The sequence below is a fragment of the Triplophysa dalaica genome, chromosome 10 (assembly GCF_015846415.1).
Source record: "Triplophysa dalaica isolate WHDGS20190420 chromosome 10, ASM1584641v1, whole genome shotgun sequence".
In the NCBI taxonomy this organism is placed as follows: Eukaryota; Metazoa; Chordata; class Actinopteri; order Cypriniformes; family Nemacheilidae; genus Triplophysa; species Triplophysa dalaica.
Window position 1 is genome coordinate 7,060,490 of NC_079551.1, and position 15,540 is coordinate 7,076,029.

The 15,540-nt window shown below is 38.7% G+C and overlaps 1 protein-coding gene across 4 annotated transcripts in view; it reads right to left on the reverse strand.

Annotated features, from left to right (window-relative positions):
* Positions 1 to 15,540, reverse strand: part of lrp1ba (low density lipoprotein receptor-related protein 1Ba) — a 177,097-nt gene that overhangs the window by 62,024 nt on the left and 99,533 nt on the right. For all 4 annotated transcript variants that reach the window (XR_008907642.1, XM_056758246.1, XM_056758245.1 and 1 more), the window contains 8 exons: positions 14,257 to 14,391; positions 14,012 to 14,141; positions 13,393 to 13,519; positions 13,102 to 13,253; positions 12,696 to 12,820; positions 12,116 to 12,487; positions 6,159 to 6,348; positions 3,905 to 4,109 (listed from right to left, as the gene is read on the reverse strand). Coding sequence is in view for 3 of the 4 variants with exons in the window: in XM_056758246.1 (XP_056614224.1) it covers positions 3,905 to 4,109; positions 6,159 to 6,348; positions 12,116 to 12,487; positions 12,696 to 12,820; positions 13,102 to 13,253; positions 13,393 to 13,519; positions 14,012 to 14,141; positions 14,257 to 14,391 (1,436 nt within the window). In the remaining variant the exon portion in view is untranslated. The remainder of the gene's footprint in view (positions 1 to 3,904; positions 4,110 to 6,158; positions 6,349 to 12,115; positions 12,488 to 12,695; positions 12,821 to 13,101; positions 13,254 to 13,392; positions 13,520 to 14,011; positions 14,142 to 14,256; positions 14,392 to 15,540) is intronic.

Sequence of the window (15,540 nt, forward strand, 5' to 3'; positions counted from 1 at the left end):
TGGGATACATCACGCATGCCTTCAGGGAGGAAGGTGAGCGGTGAAGAGAGAGGATTTGTTTTTCCTGTGGCTCAAGTTGTCAGGAGAATTGAAGTTGAAGGGAATTTGAAAATGAAATGATTACTGTCAATCAGGAAAACTGACTTGACAGAGGGAATAAACGAGGTTAAAGATGAACACTTGACAGGCCAACTGTGAATAAATATTACTTGGAAAGAATAATAAATATTAAAACCATAACTATTTCAGATTCTGTTGACATAGAAATAGATAGATTTGTCTGATCAAAGGGTTTACTGGCTTGATGTCTACTGTAAAATTTGGTTTCTACGGCAAATCCAATTGTCAACCACAGAGCTACACAATACTGTTGTCATAGAGGCAAATATGTATTTATTTCTTATGAAAAATAATTTGAAATGCAATTTCGTGGCCAGCAAGAAATATTTGCAGCCGTTCAATTTTATCCACGCACCAGCCATTGCCAAAAAGTTCATTTTAGATCCTGAAAACAAACGATGAATGGCAATGCAACAGCATGGCAGAGAAAAATTGAGAAAGGGAAAAGACAGGTGAACGACAATGAGGAAGAGAGATGGAAAGAAAAAATAGAGAAATGGAAAGTCAGGAAGACAAATAGAGAGGAGAGAGAGAGAGAGAGAGAGAGAGAGAGAGAGAGAGAAAGAGCGAGAGAGAGAGAGAGAGAGAGAGAGAGAGAGAGAGAGATTTAAGGCAATAAATGCCTCAACTGAATATTAATCTTCCCACACACATCTCTGGAAAAAAGAGCTCGGCACCAGAACGGCAGGACACGGATGACCAAAGCGTGGCTCTGCCACATCAAATAGACAGACAGACTGAGAGTTAGACAGAAAGATAGATAAGACAGACAGACTGACAGACAGATATACAGACCGAAAGATAGGAAAACAGACAGAAGGATAGATTGATATATAGAAAGACATAGAGACATATGGGTAAAGAGATATACAGTAAGGTAGATAGAGAGACACACAGAAAGACAGACAGAAAGATAGACGGTGACAGAAAGAGAGATGGGTAGAGAGATGTACAAAGAGAGAGGCAGGTAACAGACAACAGACAGACAGTAAGACAGACAGACAGATAGACAGAGAGAAAGAAAGACAGACAAATGGAGAAAGAAATACAGACAGACAGACGGACAGGTAGAGAGATATGCATAAAGATAGAAAGACAGAGAGATGACAGAAAGATAGACAGGCAGTTAGGGAGACAGACAGACAGAAAGGTAGAGATATATAAAGATAGAGAGATAGACAGACAGACAACTGGGGAATGACAGACAGACAGGTATACAGAAAGAATAATTGACAGAAAGACAAAAAAATACACAGACAGAGAGATAGATAAACAGATAGTTAAAGAGACAGAGGGATAGAGAAAGACAGACAGAAAGAAAGATAGAGAGACAGAAGGACAGACAGACTAATGGAGATAGACAGACCGACAGACCGACCGACCGACCGACCGACCGACCGACAGACCGACAGACCGACAGACAGACAGACAGACAGACAGACCGACCGACAGACAGACAGACAGACAGACAGACGATGATAGATAGATAGATGATAGATAGATAGATAGATAGATAGATAGATAGATAGATAGATGATAGATAGACAGACAGACAGACAGACAGACAGACAGACAGACAGACAGACAGATAGATAGATAGTGAGGTAGATAGATAGACATAGAGAGACTCTATTTACAGAAATAGACAGAAAGACAGACGGACAGATAGGTACAAAAACTGTCAGAAAGATAGACGGATAGAGACAGACGGAAAGACAAACAGAAACATAAACAGACAGATGGAGACAGACAGACTGATTGACATGTAGAGAGATAAACAGACAGACAAACAGAAAGCACTGAACTTTTTTGCCATTTTTTTGGAAGGCTTCGTGCTCCACTCACATCTGTTTAAAAGTCTGATATTAGCTGCTTTTCACGAACCCCCCACACACAGATGTCTCTGAAGGCCGTATGCATGAATGTCAGAGTCTTTTCGTAATAATAGGCAGCCCGACGCGCGGATAGCGAGACTCGCGCTTTAATCCGCAATGACAACATGTCAAGCGTGTGTTCTCGCCCTCTTCCATTCCTGCCGTCTTTATTCCCAAGCGTGCCATCGCTGTTCGCGCGCACACGTCTCTGAGCATTGAGCCAAGTCGGGGAATGAGAATTAAGAGCATCTGCACGACGTTCTGATATGAGAGCTGTCGTCTTGGCAGGTGAAAACCTCTCCGTGCTGTCCAAAGATCGAAACTTTTTAGCATTATAGTAAGAATCGCTGGACGGAAAACACGACATCTCTGCTTCGAATACAAGCTTGTGTGTAAAATAGCTTCAGAGTGGTGATTATGTTGGACTTCTCTACCCTTTTCTATCCTTTCTTAAAGGCGAAGGATGTAAAATGTCTACCTGTGTAAAATGGGATGGAGAGTGAGTCAATGTTATGTGAAAGAGAGTAAATGTAAGCTAGGATAGGTGCTGATAGAGCTCTATACGTTTTTTTGCTCATATCTTAATTTGATTGAAGTTTATTGACAACAATATTATGCTTTTGCACATGTATATATATATAAAAACAACAAAAATCATTCACAACACTTTTAACTTATGCATTTCATTTACTGTTTAGAGGGAAATAAAGCTTTTACTTAGAAAATCGGAAAATTATCATATGAGATGCATTAGCATACAGAAACCTCAAGAATTTCTGTTCACCTTGGAAAGTAAAGTGAATAAAACAAAGTTCATTTTTCAATTTTAATCGTTTTATAGGTATTTAAAGAGACAACACAATGATAGAAGTGGGAAAACAAGAGATTGTTGTGTGTGTCTCAATTCAAACCCTTCTAGAACTCTCTCACCCAGAAAACTATAAACGTAATAAGGTAAAAAGAATAAAAACAAAATAAAAAAATACAACAAAAATAACAATAATTATTATTATTAACCAAACAATACTGATAAATAAATAAATAATAAAAAGTTAATGTATATTGCACTTCCCAATATCGGTCTTAACAAATGTTCATTTAAGGCACACCATAAACAAGAAAAATTTGATGTCGCCTTTAAAAAGTTTCACGAGGCGAAATCCTATCAGCATTGATTTATTTTAAAATCAGGGTGCTTGAATCCGTTGCCCAGTTCCACGTACATAAGCTACAAGGTTTCCTGAACACTGTTATCCATTGAATAAGACTGAAAAGGCCACAGTATGGATCTATCTCCTGCAGAGCGAGATGGTACTGGCTCCCACAGAGTGGTCCATCAGGACTCCTTTTCTCAATACTCGGTTTGTGTCTCACGCGCGAGAAAATAAACGTTCCTTTGTTTGCCCAGCTCAATTTTCACCTTATAATAGCCTGACGGGCAGACGGAGTCATTTTACACACCGTGGTATTGCTGGCTGTTGGGGACTTGCTAGTTCTAGACCCTTGACTGAAGCGTTTGACAGGGTCCCAAACGCGATGATGACTTACCACATATGATGCATAGGAGCTATTGTCTCCTAAAGTCGAATTTGTAAAATAGGACTAAGATCGATGAGTAAAAAGTCAATGCTTGTTTAGTGATCTCAAGGTCTTTAATTTACTTGTTTTCTTTAGCACCAAGTCAGATCAAATCTCAGCAATAGCCATGAATCAATTTCACTCTCGATTCTTTAAAAGAAACACAAATCGAACTTCATTGTGTTTTCTTTTAAAGCAAAACAGAGAAGCTGTCCAAAGGCCGAAGCTCGTTGTCTTAACCTGGTCCTACTCTCTAGATACACTTAATGCACCCACATCCAGCCACATGCATTTTAAAAGAAAAACTCTTCACGAAGCCTCTGTATACTCACGTATCTGTGCGAGCCGTCGTAATCACACCTCTCGATGTGCCCGAGGCTGCCGTCGGAAAAGTAGAGCGTTTCGGCTTTGTGGTCGATGCTGAGTCCATTAGGGGTGATGACGTCTGTGCTGACGACGACTCGGACGTTCCGGCCCGATAGCGTCGACCTCATGATGCTCGGCCTCTGTTCGTTCCAGTTAGTCCAAAACATCAGGCTGAGGGGTAGAAATTGTTTTAGCATGGTTTCCAAGTATTCTTAAAATGTTAACAATAAAGATTAAAAGCTAACTAGAAACCATCTTCTGGTTTTGAAGTCAATGAGTTACGTAACAAAAAAAATAAAAAATTGTATCTGTTAATATAAGTTATTGGCATTATTTAACATTATCAATAAATATTAAATGTTGAAAAACTGAATTCTTTATGTTAGCTAATCCGTTGTTGACAAATGCGACCTTATGGTAATGTTACAGTTTATTCTTTATACACAACAAAGACAAATGTGAAAATGTTTAAGTTTAAAATAAAAAACATTTGTAAACACAATGACAGTACACATTTTAAAATATCAACATGAGTGTCCAAATATAAAACACTGGTAGAACTGCACAGTACAGTTCACTCGATCACTCGTAAAATTTCAGACAGGTGATTTTTTAATGCCACATTTAATTTTCAAGGTAGCACTGTTGCCGTCTGATAAAAGTTGTTATCTATATCAAAGTTCACATTCAATGTTTACTATCCTCATTAAAAAGGTTTTCATTTGCAATTATAATCAAACAGGCTTCAGCCCAACAACACTTCCGGTTAATCTAGCGGAAAAAGGCTATTCCTTGGCGTCCTTGTGTGCTAGACAACTGTGCTAGCTTAGCGTGTGAAGACTGCTAAGTCTTAGTCGTGATCTCTGGCACCTCTGGGATCTGTGGGGCAACGTGCTGACAACAGCAGCAGCCGCTACCAGGCGCGCTAACGCTCTAACAGGCTAACACCACTACGGCCTTGCTAATGCTCAAACGGTTAAAATATTCCTTTCAGAGAAAACATGATATGATGAAAAGACGATTGACAACTAGGATGACTGTTGAATACCATTAAAGTAGACATTAAAGCCATAGTTAACCCAAAAATGAACATTTGATAAGTAATAAAATTTGTTTTGTAATGCCTCATGCCATCTTGAAGGTCTTAAAGGAATAGTTGACCCAACAATAAAAATTGTGTCAGAATTTATTCACCCTCATATCAGTCATGTGACACTTTCTTCTGTGTAAGACAAAAGAAAAGATTTCGAGAAATGTCGTTGTTTATGTTCTGCAGAAGAAAGAAAGTTACACAAGTCTGAAATGACACAATTACAAGAAATTTAAATTATGAATGATGATTTTTGTATATACCGGTTTCTAAACACATTAACTTATCGGTTATTAAATTGTATGGAGTCAAAGTATGTAAAAACTTAAATCAATAAAAAATAAAAATAAAAAATAGCACAAAATTTATAGTAGTTTAATGTTCATGTAAAACATGCTAATTAGAAAATATAAAATGACTCATGATTGACGTTAAAAAATAAAATTGCGTGTGTTTGACAACATGAAAATAAGAAGTTCAGTAAAAGGCGAAATCAATTAAATATTAAAAATAAAAATGAATTGATAAAAGTACCACTTAATTAATTTTATCTAGTTTAAAGATGAAACAAAATAACTTATAGAGATCAAGAGGCATAAATCATGTTTGCCTTGCATCTCTGTAACACAGGTCACCCTGTTTTGAAATCTAAATCTTTATTAAGCATGCACGCAACTCACTGATGTAAAATTAATACGCTGTATGTGGTCTGCCGTCTAATTACACCGCAATAATTAGAGGACCCCTCCTACAATTGATCTTTTGGAAAGATCACTTTATTGCCACCACAGTAAAAATTTCATCAGGGCTCATTTGGAGGAGAGAAAAAAAGAAACTAGATATTTTGAGAATAATTGTGTTTTTTATTCTAACAAACACATTTGACTGCGATATGGGATTAAGTTGTTCTTGTGTTCGGAATCATAAGGGCTCAAGAATGTCGTTGAACAAAGTTGAAATTGAATTGCACAAGCAGTCGGATAAAAAAGAAATGAACATGGGGCGAATTAACAACTACAACATGAGGAAATACCAAGAGAATCGATCTTAAAATATTACATTTAGGTTTAATGTCTCCAGACAGCGTCTGGCTTGCATTTTTCTTCAAGATGTTCACCATGCACTCTTACCTCTGACACTCATCCAAAGTTAGAACATGCGGATGGTCTTCTTCAGACAGAGAGACCACCGTGTCTCTGTTTAAGGGGTTGGGTCTGGTCTGGTCGACGGTGTGACGTGTGATGGAGGCTGTGGTGGAGCTCGTCCAGTAAAGCACGTCCCAAGCTCGGTGGTATGCCAACCCCTCCACAGAACCAACATCTACAGAGGAAGAGTCAACGTCAAAGGTCTTGAAAAATAAGGGCTTATTTTTGGTAACAACGCCACACTACAGTCTTATGGACGTCATACATACGCAGAATGAAAATGTAGGAGACTACAAGTGCACATCAAGTAGAGCACTTAACGTTCTTGAGCATGTACAGACAGAGACCAAAACATCAGAACAGTAGACTTGAAGCACAGTACAAAGATTTAATGGGAGCATGCAAAGTTTCAAGTAACGATGTCAAACATTCCAACATTTATATCGAGTGTTAAAGGACACATAATGCTAGACACAAAACAGGTGACAACCCTCACAGGTTTCTTAAACAAATTACTGAGAAAACAGAAAACCCGGAGCGATGGTTGAAACGAGGTGGACTTCAAGAATGGTCAAGCTGTGTTGTGGAATAACACGTCAATGCCCAATCGACATCATTTTTTACATCTTTTTAAAACTCTGCACACGGTACAGAAAAGATTTCCTACATTGTAACCGGCATCGTCCTATGGATCTAGATGCATCATGCAGTTATATGAAGTAAAAATTGAAGTTTAAAGATATCAATAAATGTAGAGTGAATTTATCGATAATATAATAATAGTTAACAATAAAAAAAATTGACCACCTCACCACAGAAGTTTAGTTAACAATCATTCCGCACATTGGCTATATGCAACCTTGTTGTTTCCAACTTTTTCTTAGAAGTTTTAAGGAGAGAGAAAACCATGGATTCATGGTCTCTTTGATGTCAAAGTTGCATTCTCCATATTAGGGATGCACCGATTTCTAGGCCGATACTGATACCGGTTTATAACAAACAACTATCGTCCGATTCCATAGTACTTTATGATCCATTTAACATTTAAGATTAGATAAAAATACAATAAGACATCATGCCAATCTTCAACGTTGATTTTTGCTATCCAATATTTATTTTATTTACAACTTTAACTCATATTTGACTTAACAGTGAACATTTATGTAATAAACTTAAATAAAGTCTGTGCATTTGCCATTTAATTATTTTGCTCAGAGAACAATGTTGGATTTTTTAGACATGCAACTCATTGCCTCCATGCAGTTGATTCATAAACCATCGTTTCGGCCTTTCTCACGCTGTTGCGGATATGCCGATGGTGTTAAATTACTCCAATATCGGCCGATTAATATCAGTGGCCGATACATCGGTGCGTCGCTACTCCATATATATATATATATATATATATATATATATATATATATATTACAAAACTTGTTTATTTCACAGCATCTTTAAAAGCGCACTAAAAAGTGTTTCACAATTCACATAGGTCACATATTTTATCATTGTACAACCTGACAGATAATGCGTCTGGAGAAGAACAGGGCACGCGAGATACGCCGGATTACTTGCATAAAGCAGGACACTTAACAAGCGTGAAGCTGGACTCCGACTGCGCCGAGAAAGGACAATACCACAACCGGCTTTAATCTCTAGAGAATAGACCCTTGTAATCTCATGCATCTCCTGTTGAGTTTCGCAAAAATCCGAAAGTGCTCAAACTGTGCTCACATTTGCCAAGACACAAACGCATTCAATCAAAACTCCGAGATTTTCACATAGTTCGCGTCGGAGACCGCGGGAGTTGTTGACAATCTATTTCCTCTAATGAGTTTTAGAGACGAAGCAGCAGACACAGTTTACGTTGATCATTATGAGATACGCATCAAGATTTCTAAACAAATACGATTTCTATGTGCAAGATCAAGAAATATTTAATATAAGACACCAATCCTTCTTTGTTTCACATGTATTTACTCATTATTACCCTGAATTAAAAGTTCTGTCATTCCTTATTCACCCTCATGTCATTCAGAACATCACTCTCTCTTCTGTCGAACACAAAAGAAGATATTTTGAGAAACGTCTCCATGTTGTGTCCGTGCAAGTGGAGCCGATGTTGATTGGTAACCAACATTCTTCGAAAATATCTTCTTTTGTGGTCTGCAGAAGAAAGAAAGTCACAAAGGTTTGTGAGTAGATGATGAAGGTGATGGAAATGAGGCATCCACGTTGCCATGGAAACGGCTCCTGTCCTATATATCGCGTGTGTCATCCCATCAGCCCCTGTATGGCATCCGTCACATTTTCCTTTCACTAACAAAGACAGATCTCTCCCTGTGGAGAAAACCCCATCACATCTCTCTCTCTCTCGCTCTCTCTCAAGGCCTCAAGGTTGATCATGTGATTTCGAACATTCCTGGCATAGTTCAGTGCTCGCTGTCTGTCTAACTTCCTTCTGACGGTCTCTCTCTCTCTCTGCACTCTCTCAGTAACTCTCGTTCACCTCTAACCCGCAATTGATTTTCCTTGCATGAGTAGAACCCTTCAAGGGTCCGTCGTCTCTGTGAAGTCTGATTTGGCAAAAACCTTTTAATTCTCTCACATTCTCCAGCTGATTCAATTGAGGTGCGTGCTGAATTACAATGGTCGTCTCATAATTCATAATAGAGACATCTGCCTTTTTAATGCCTAATTATACTTTAATCTCAGAAGTGGGGTTTTTTTCGTCCTTCGCAGCATATTAATGCGTCTCAAAAAAAGTCGGCGGACACTGTGCGTGAGTATTTTTGCTATTTTCATGTTTACAGGCCCCTGAGTGTTTCAGAATCGATTGAGAATATGGCAGACCACAAAAATGCCTGACATGTTGTCGATATATCGATATATCTTTTGATCCAGTAAGAACTTTTTGATAAGAATATAGAGATTGGATCTCATCAGAAAGCAAGCAGAAACCCCTACATGGGAAAATCTAGCTTCGGAAAGAAAATACAGATCAGAGAATGCACATTTAAAGAGACAGTTCACTTTAAAAAGTCCTCAAAAAAAAATTCCTTAGAGTCAAGATCTATTCACCTCCATATGACCCCACACGAAGACTGGGCGATGTGATGATGTTATCGTATATCGCAAATCTCCCGATGTGGATTAAAAAAGACACATTTCAGACAGTGTTTGATAAAAATGGAAAATACGGTTAAAACATTATCATAGCATGTCCATTAATGTTCATATGCCCAAGCAGTCATAAACAGTGACAGAATTTTGGAAACGCTGTTTGTTGGGTCAGTTGAACGTGTTGCTGTTTTCTGCCAGTTGCGCGGCATAGATAACCCCAGAGAAAGACGAGCTGCGTCGGCAAAGCACAACCTCACGTTTGGGGGCGTGTACCGGTGTTCGAATTGTTCTTCCCTGTCAGATTCTCCTACCGCAGGGAAAAAATGTATATAATCTTAACCACATCGACAAAATAAACAGTTAGGATGAATTTACAATCCTAAATTCCCTGTCAGATAGTCCTACCATCTTAAAATAAACACATAAAATAAATCAGATTGTCCTAACAGCATAAAATACATTTGTAGGATTATTTACATCGCAACAGCCAATCAAAGTGCACTAAAGCTATTAAATATGTATAATAATTAAACAACGAAAATACACTCATATTCCCGTAGCACAGTGGTTCTCATCCTTTTCATGGTCGCGCCCCCCTGTAAACCCATTTTAATAACTGGCGCCCCACCATACTGGCAACTACCCTGTACTGTACATTGACGATAGATAAGATAATGTATAAAATATGTTAGATATAAAAACTATATATAAAGAAGCAAAAATTACCTGTATATGACAGATTGATCTCAAGAGATCAGATTATATAAATGTTACAACCCTGCTGATAAAAACAAGAGAAACCATCACAGAAATGAATGGTTTCCATTAAAATATTATTGTGAACCAGTAGCTTTTTGCTACAAAATTGTAGTGTTTTGGACATTATTCCAAAAGGATTAATCTGTCAGATCACCAGAACGCTGCACGTTTCATGATTTTAACACAAGCGGAGTGTATTCGCAGTTAATAATTAAGACGCGGTGTGGTGTCATTTGCCTGTCTGAAATAGTGTTTTACATCTTTAATAACTGTCAACAGCTTTAAACATCCGTCCAAGTTCAGTAATAAAAAATTATTCAAAAATGACAGTTTGAAAGACAAACAAATTTATATGATCTACCTGTTTCTTAAAATGATGTAAAGGTAATTGCTGTTGGTTCCTGAGTGGACTTTTGCCTCCTTTGTAGATATTATGCACAACGTTGCATGAAGTCAAACACACCCAATATTATCAGATATTGCGATCAGATATAAGTCGATTATCAAATTATTCCTTTTGAGCGTTGCAGAAAAAATTTGTAAATGATTGTCTCTTTAAAACTTCCATAACTGTAGTGATTTCTTCTCAAAAGTAGGAAAAGTGTAGTAAACCTGAGGCTTCCAAACCCAGGATGAGAGAGTCAGGTTGGAGGTTCGACGGTTCTGACACGCGTATGGATGAAAAGCGAGATGTGCGATTCTTCCCTCAGTGAAAGTTCACGGTGAATGAACAGAGTGAGCTCTCATCAATAAAAAAGATTTAGAAACGGGAGCGACGTTAACAGTGTGAGAAAACCAAAGGCTTTAATCATCCGAACTGTGGAAAGCTTTAGAGGTCTGAGTAAAACAAAAGCAGGTCAGCAACAGTCTGTTCTGGCAGAAGCTTTGAATTGGAAAGGCCGTATACCTTATATCCTGTCACCCAAATACGTTAATAGCAATGAAAACCCGCTTATCATCTACGACAAACAAACACGCATCAGCACAGATCCATGACAGAGGAAACAGCTTATATCAGTCTGGGGTCAGGCGTGACAATCCTAACGCACGCCGTGGCCACTTCTGAAAAAATTTCACGATTCCTCTCCGGCAAACTATAGATGTGAAGAGCAGCTGTGAACTGACAGCTCCGCAGGTTAATGGAGTACTGATTAAATGAGACGTGTGTTAATGTTGACAAGGTTAGGGCTTGATAAATCACATGAGGTATGAATTTTAATGTCGGCAACTGGGCCGCTTCTGTATCGGAGTAATTGGCTGTACTCTATATGGATAATTTATTTACATTTTACAACAGTTAATTGGCCGTGATGCCTCTACAAATGTGAGCCGCACTGCGAGAAAGCAATCGCTAGGCTTCCTTTATAAATAAATACGTGCTATGAAAGTATCAGTTAGAGATTGATGCGCAAGGGGCTCAAAACATCAAAGAAATAAATAACTTAGTAAAACGGCAACACTTAAGAAAAAAATCTATTTAAGTAAACATTTTAAATTGCTCATGTAAACAGTTATGTGGGAATTCATAAATGTGCCCAAACAAATACTTCTTTGTTATGTGTAGTTGAAAGAACTCGGAAAAATTGTTTAAAATGCTGGTTTCAACAAACAAGAAGTTAAAATAAAATAAATAAAATTGAAGATAAAATAAAAAACTAAACTAAACTAAATAATATTTAATGAGATTCAATGCCAACAAAGGCTGCTCAAAAATGTTGGCATTAAAATTAAATAAAATGTACTTAAGTTAACTAAATTAAATAATATTTAATGAAATTTAATGCCAACAACTGCTGCTCAAAAAAGACGGCTTTAAAATAAAATATAAAATAAAATAATTAATTAAATTAAATAATGCTAAAATGGCTGATAATTAAGAAAAGAAAATCTAAACCAGTTAATGTTAATATTTATGCATACAATTTTAAATGTGCCAAACCAATGATTTGTTTATGTCTGGTTAAACGAAAATCAAGTTTGTTTTGACAAACAAGAGGTACACTTAACAGCTGCATTTTCAAACACTGTAAACAAATCCTTGAATAAACACAAACACTCACTCTCAGCAATGATGCGTCGTCCCGTCCAATCGTCATTGATGACTTGTATATTCCCAAAATGCACGTCGCTGAAGAAAATCCGATTGGTTCCTCGTGTTTTCTGATGGTGATCAAAGGCCAGAGCTATGACGTTTTTAAAATAAGCAGGGTTCTCATACGCCCGAACGGGCGAGTTGAGGTCATTTTCGTTTGACAGGTGAATGCTTCTCAGAACGGTCCTCTCGGAGTACAGCAGGTAGCCCTCGTACCTGTTGCATCCCAGGCCATCCTGAGCGAGATATCCATGAGCGCAGGCGCAGGACTTCCTATTGTCCCCCAAATAAAAACAAAGCTGATGGCATCCTCCGTTAGCTCTTCCGCAGGGGTTCGTACCTGGGTGAGTTGGAAAAAACAAAGAGATCAGGCTCCTTATGGAGTCTCGGAGAGTTTTATCACCTGACAGACATGAAAGTTATTTTCATATTTATCGTAATTGACAGAAAGCAGTATTCATGTCTTGTAACTAATATCTTAAACTGATGAATATTTATTTGATGAATTGGAAAAAGAACAAAAAACTGTCATTAAGTGAAACCTCAACCTTTCTCCCGATCCAGATTAAAGACCTTCACGTCATTCACAGTGAGGCCCATGCCGCTCTGTATCGTCACCGCTTCCACGGCGTCGTTCTTGGAGACGCGGCGGATGGATCCATTGGCGTAAGCTCTGGCGGGGCACGAAGTGAAAAACTTGACACCTGCTAATCAATGGTCCCTAACTAATTAAAAGCAAAGAACTCATCAAAATACAGTACACAGCTGGTCCGACAGAAGGTGAGGGAAGCCAACCTTGCAATGACATTGAACCGCAAGAGATTTTTAAATAATAAAACCTGTCCGTATCGCACCCTACAGCTGGGGCACTAGACTTGTGACCTTGCGTGTACAGTAAGACTGGACGGAATATGTTTCTTGGGCCCATCTATAAATTACAGAAAAATAAATTACCTGTCAGACCAAAAGAGGTACGCTCCGAAGACGGCTATGGAAAACAGATCCGCACCATTCGCCGCAAACACTATCTCTCGCTGTTCATCCCCCTCGAGGTTGATTCTTTCTATCTTGCCGTTGCGCGAGTCGCACCAGTATAATTTATTTTCCTGGAATGCAAATGGATGACAGATTTCAAGTTTTGTTATCTGGTACATTAGGAACTAAAGATTTACCGTGTGCTGCTAGATAAGCAGCGAAAAAAACATGAATGAGATCAGCACTTTTAAGGGAAAAGAAGGAGCAAACCTGATAGTCTATGGAGACACTACTGGGTCGGGATAGTCCGGTGCTAACAAGCACAGACTTTTTCGAGCCGTCTAGAAGCGATCTGGAGATGGTGGGAGTTTGTCCCAAATCGGTCCAGAAGAGAAACCTGCATCAACCCAAGAAAATAAGTTAAAGGGATATTCAATTCTGTCATCACTTAGTCACCCCCATGTCATTAAAACCTGTTTATGACTCTTTGATCTGTGGAATACAAGAGAAGATATTTCGAGAAATGTGTCCTTTACAATGGGAGTCAACGGGGTTCCATGTTGTTCGGTTACCAACGTTCTTCAAAATATCTTCTTTTGTGTTCTACAGAAGAAAGGATGCCCTCAAAAGTCAACTCATTATGAAGGTCAGGATCATAATCTAGCCTCTCTTATTACATTACAGTGCAAATTAAAAAGCTTCTTGTAAAGGAGGTGAAATCTGTAGTTAACAAGCTTAGAGGTCCTAATTGCAGACGCTAACTGTTCTCACAATGATCATAGGTCATTGGTTTAAAGACTACCGCCACACTTGGGTAAAGCTTAGCATTAGAGAAAATGGAACAACCTCAGTGTAATACAGGGAAGAAACACGGGAAACCGATACGCACCCTTTCAATGGATGTACAGCGATCGCTCTGGGTTGATCGAGTCCCCCGGAAATCACCACGGCACGGTACATACCGTTCAGCCTGGCGACCTCGATCAGATTCAACCCATGGTCCGTCCAGTAAATATTACCTTTAAAAGTAACAAAGACCCTGAGTCGACAGAGAAAGAAAGAGCCGGAAGGCATCAAGGCTACTTGGGAACGTGTAGAAATGCTAAAACAACAGAAAGATGGAAATGTTGGCACCTGCGACCCAGTCAACAGCAAGTCCTTCGACGCGTCCGAGACCGCTACTGACGATGTCCTCCCTACAGGTCTGATCTCGGCTGGATCTTGAGATTTTGTTCGAGCCCATGTCGGTCCAATATAATGTGTCATTTCCTGTAAGATCAGAAATTCGGCATATTGTTTTGAACAGACGTAAAGCTAGAGTGAGTACGTAAAGTAACCTGCACTTTTGCATTTCAAACATAGATGGCGATAGAGAGGCAACAATTTACAGATTGCTTAGCTTGTTCTTTAGTGTTTTAGAGATCATTGCTTTCAGCAGACAAAGTGTAATAGCCAATCCATATTCAAACCAAAAAATACTTTTTTGGGCTGCATGGACGTGCCAAGGTTTACCTTCTACAATCTGCCAACTTCGACTAGTCGAAATGGTTTTGCCCCTTTGCTCTCAATCAATCCATACTTTGTCCAGACAATCCATCTCTTCTCAAAAACAATAGAGGCACATTTTCCTGGCTCTTTTTGTCCGCTTTAAAATGCTTTTCATAAAAGTGGCTTTGATTCGGCCACACTGGCATGCAACACCGGCTCCTTGCCCACCCAAAAATGCCCATTTCGACAGGAACCCCAATACCAGTACATTGTATTCTGTTCGCATGCATGCGTCTCTCATTAGGAGGCCTCGGCTCATCTGTCCAGCTAATCTGTTGCGATTATCTTCCATCTGTCATGACGCCATATTGACCCGCGTCATGAAATATATAGACGTGTGACGCAACGCCAATATTTGCTCTATAATGCAAATGCAGAGCTGCAGATTGCCTGCTGCCGATGCAAAGACTGACATTTCTGTCTCGCCGGTGAGACAGCTGTCCAATTACTGTACTATATAAATCTGCCCGAATTACCGGGAGCAGCATCCTTGCAAATGAACGTTTTCTGTATTATGCTCACGTCAAGAGACGGTATATGGACAAACACGTTGTGGACGTTAAAAACCGCATGGTTTCAAAGTTCACGTTGTGAATGATTGGAACATTTCACTATACTTTTATCTCAAACATTTATTGTGAACGGAAAATAAAATGAATTATTTTAATTTAAAATGACTTAGTTTTTCATGTTGTCTCATTTTTATGGCTGATTAAAGCTTATTTATTTAATATGTGACAAAATACCATTTTGGTACCTGATTGTGTTCACACTTCACACATTTTGTGAGAAAATGAGAGCAGGATGTGTCAGCTAACTGAGTACCTATTATCATGTCTAACAGATTAATTCCTCGTTGCATAAATAATA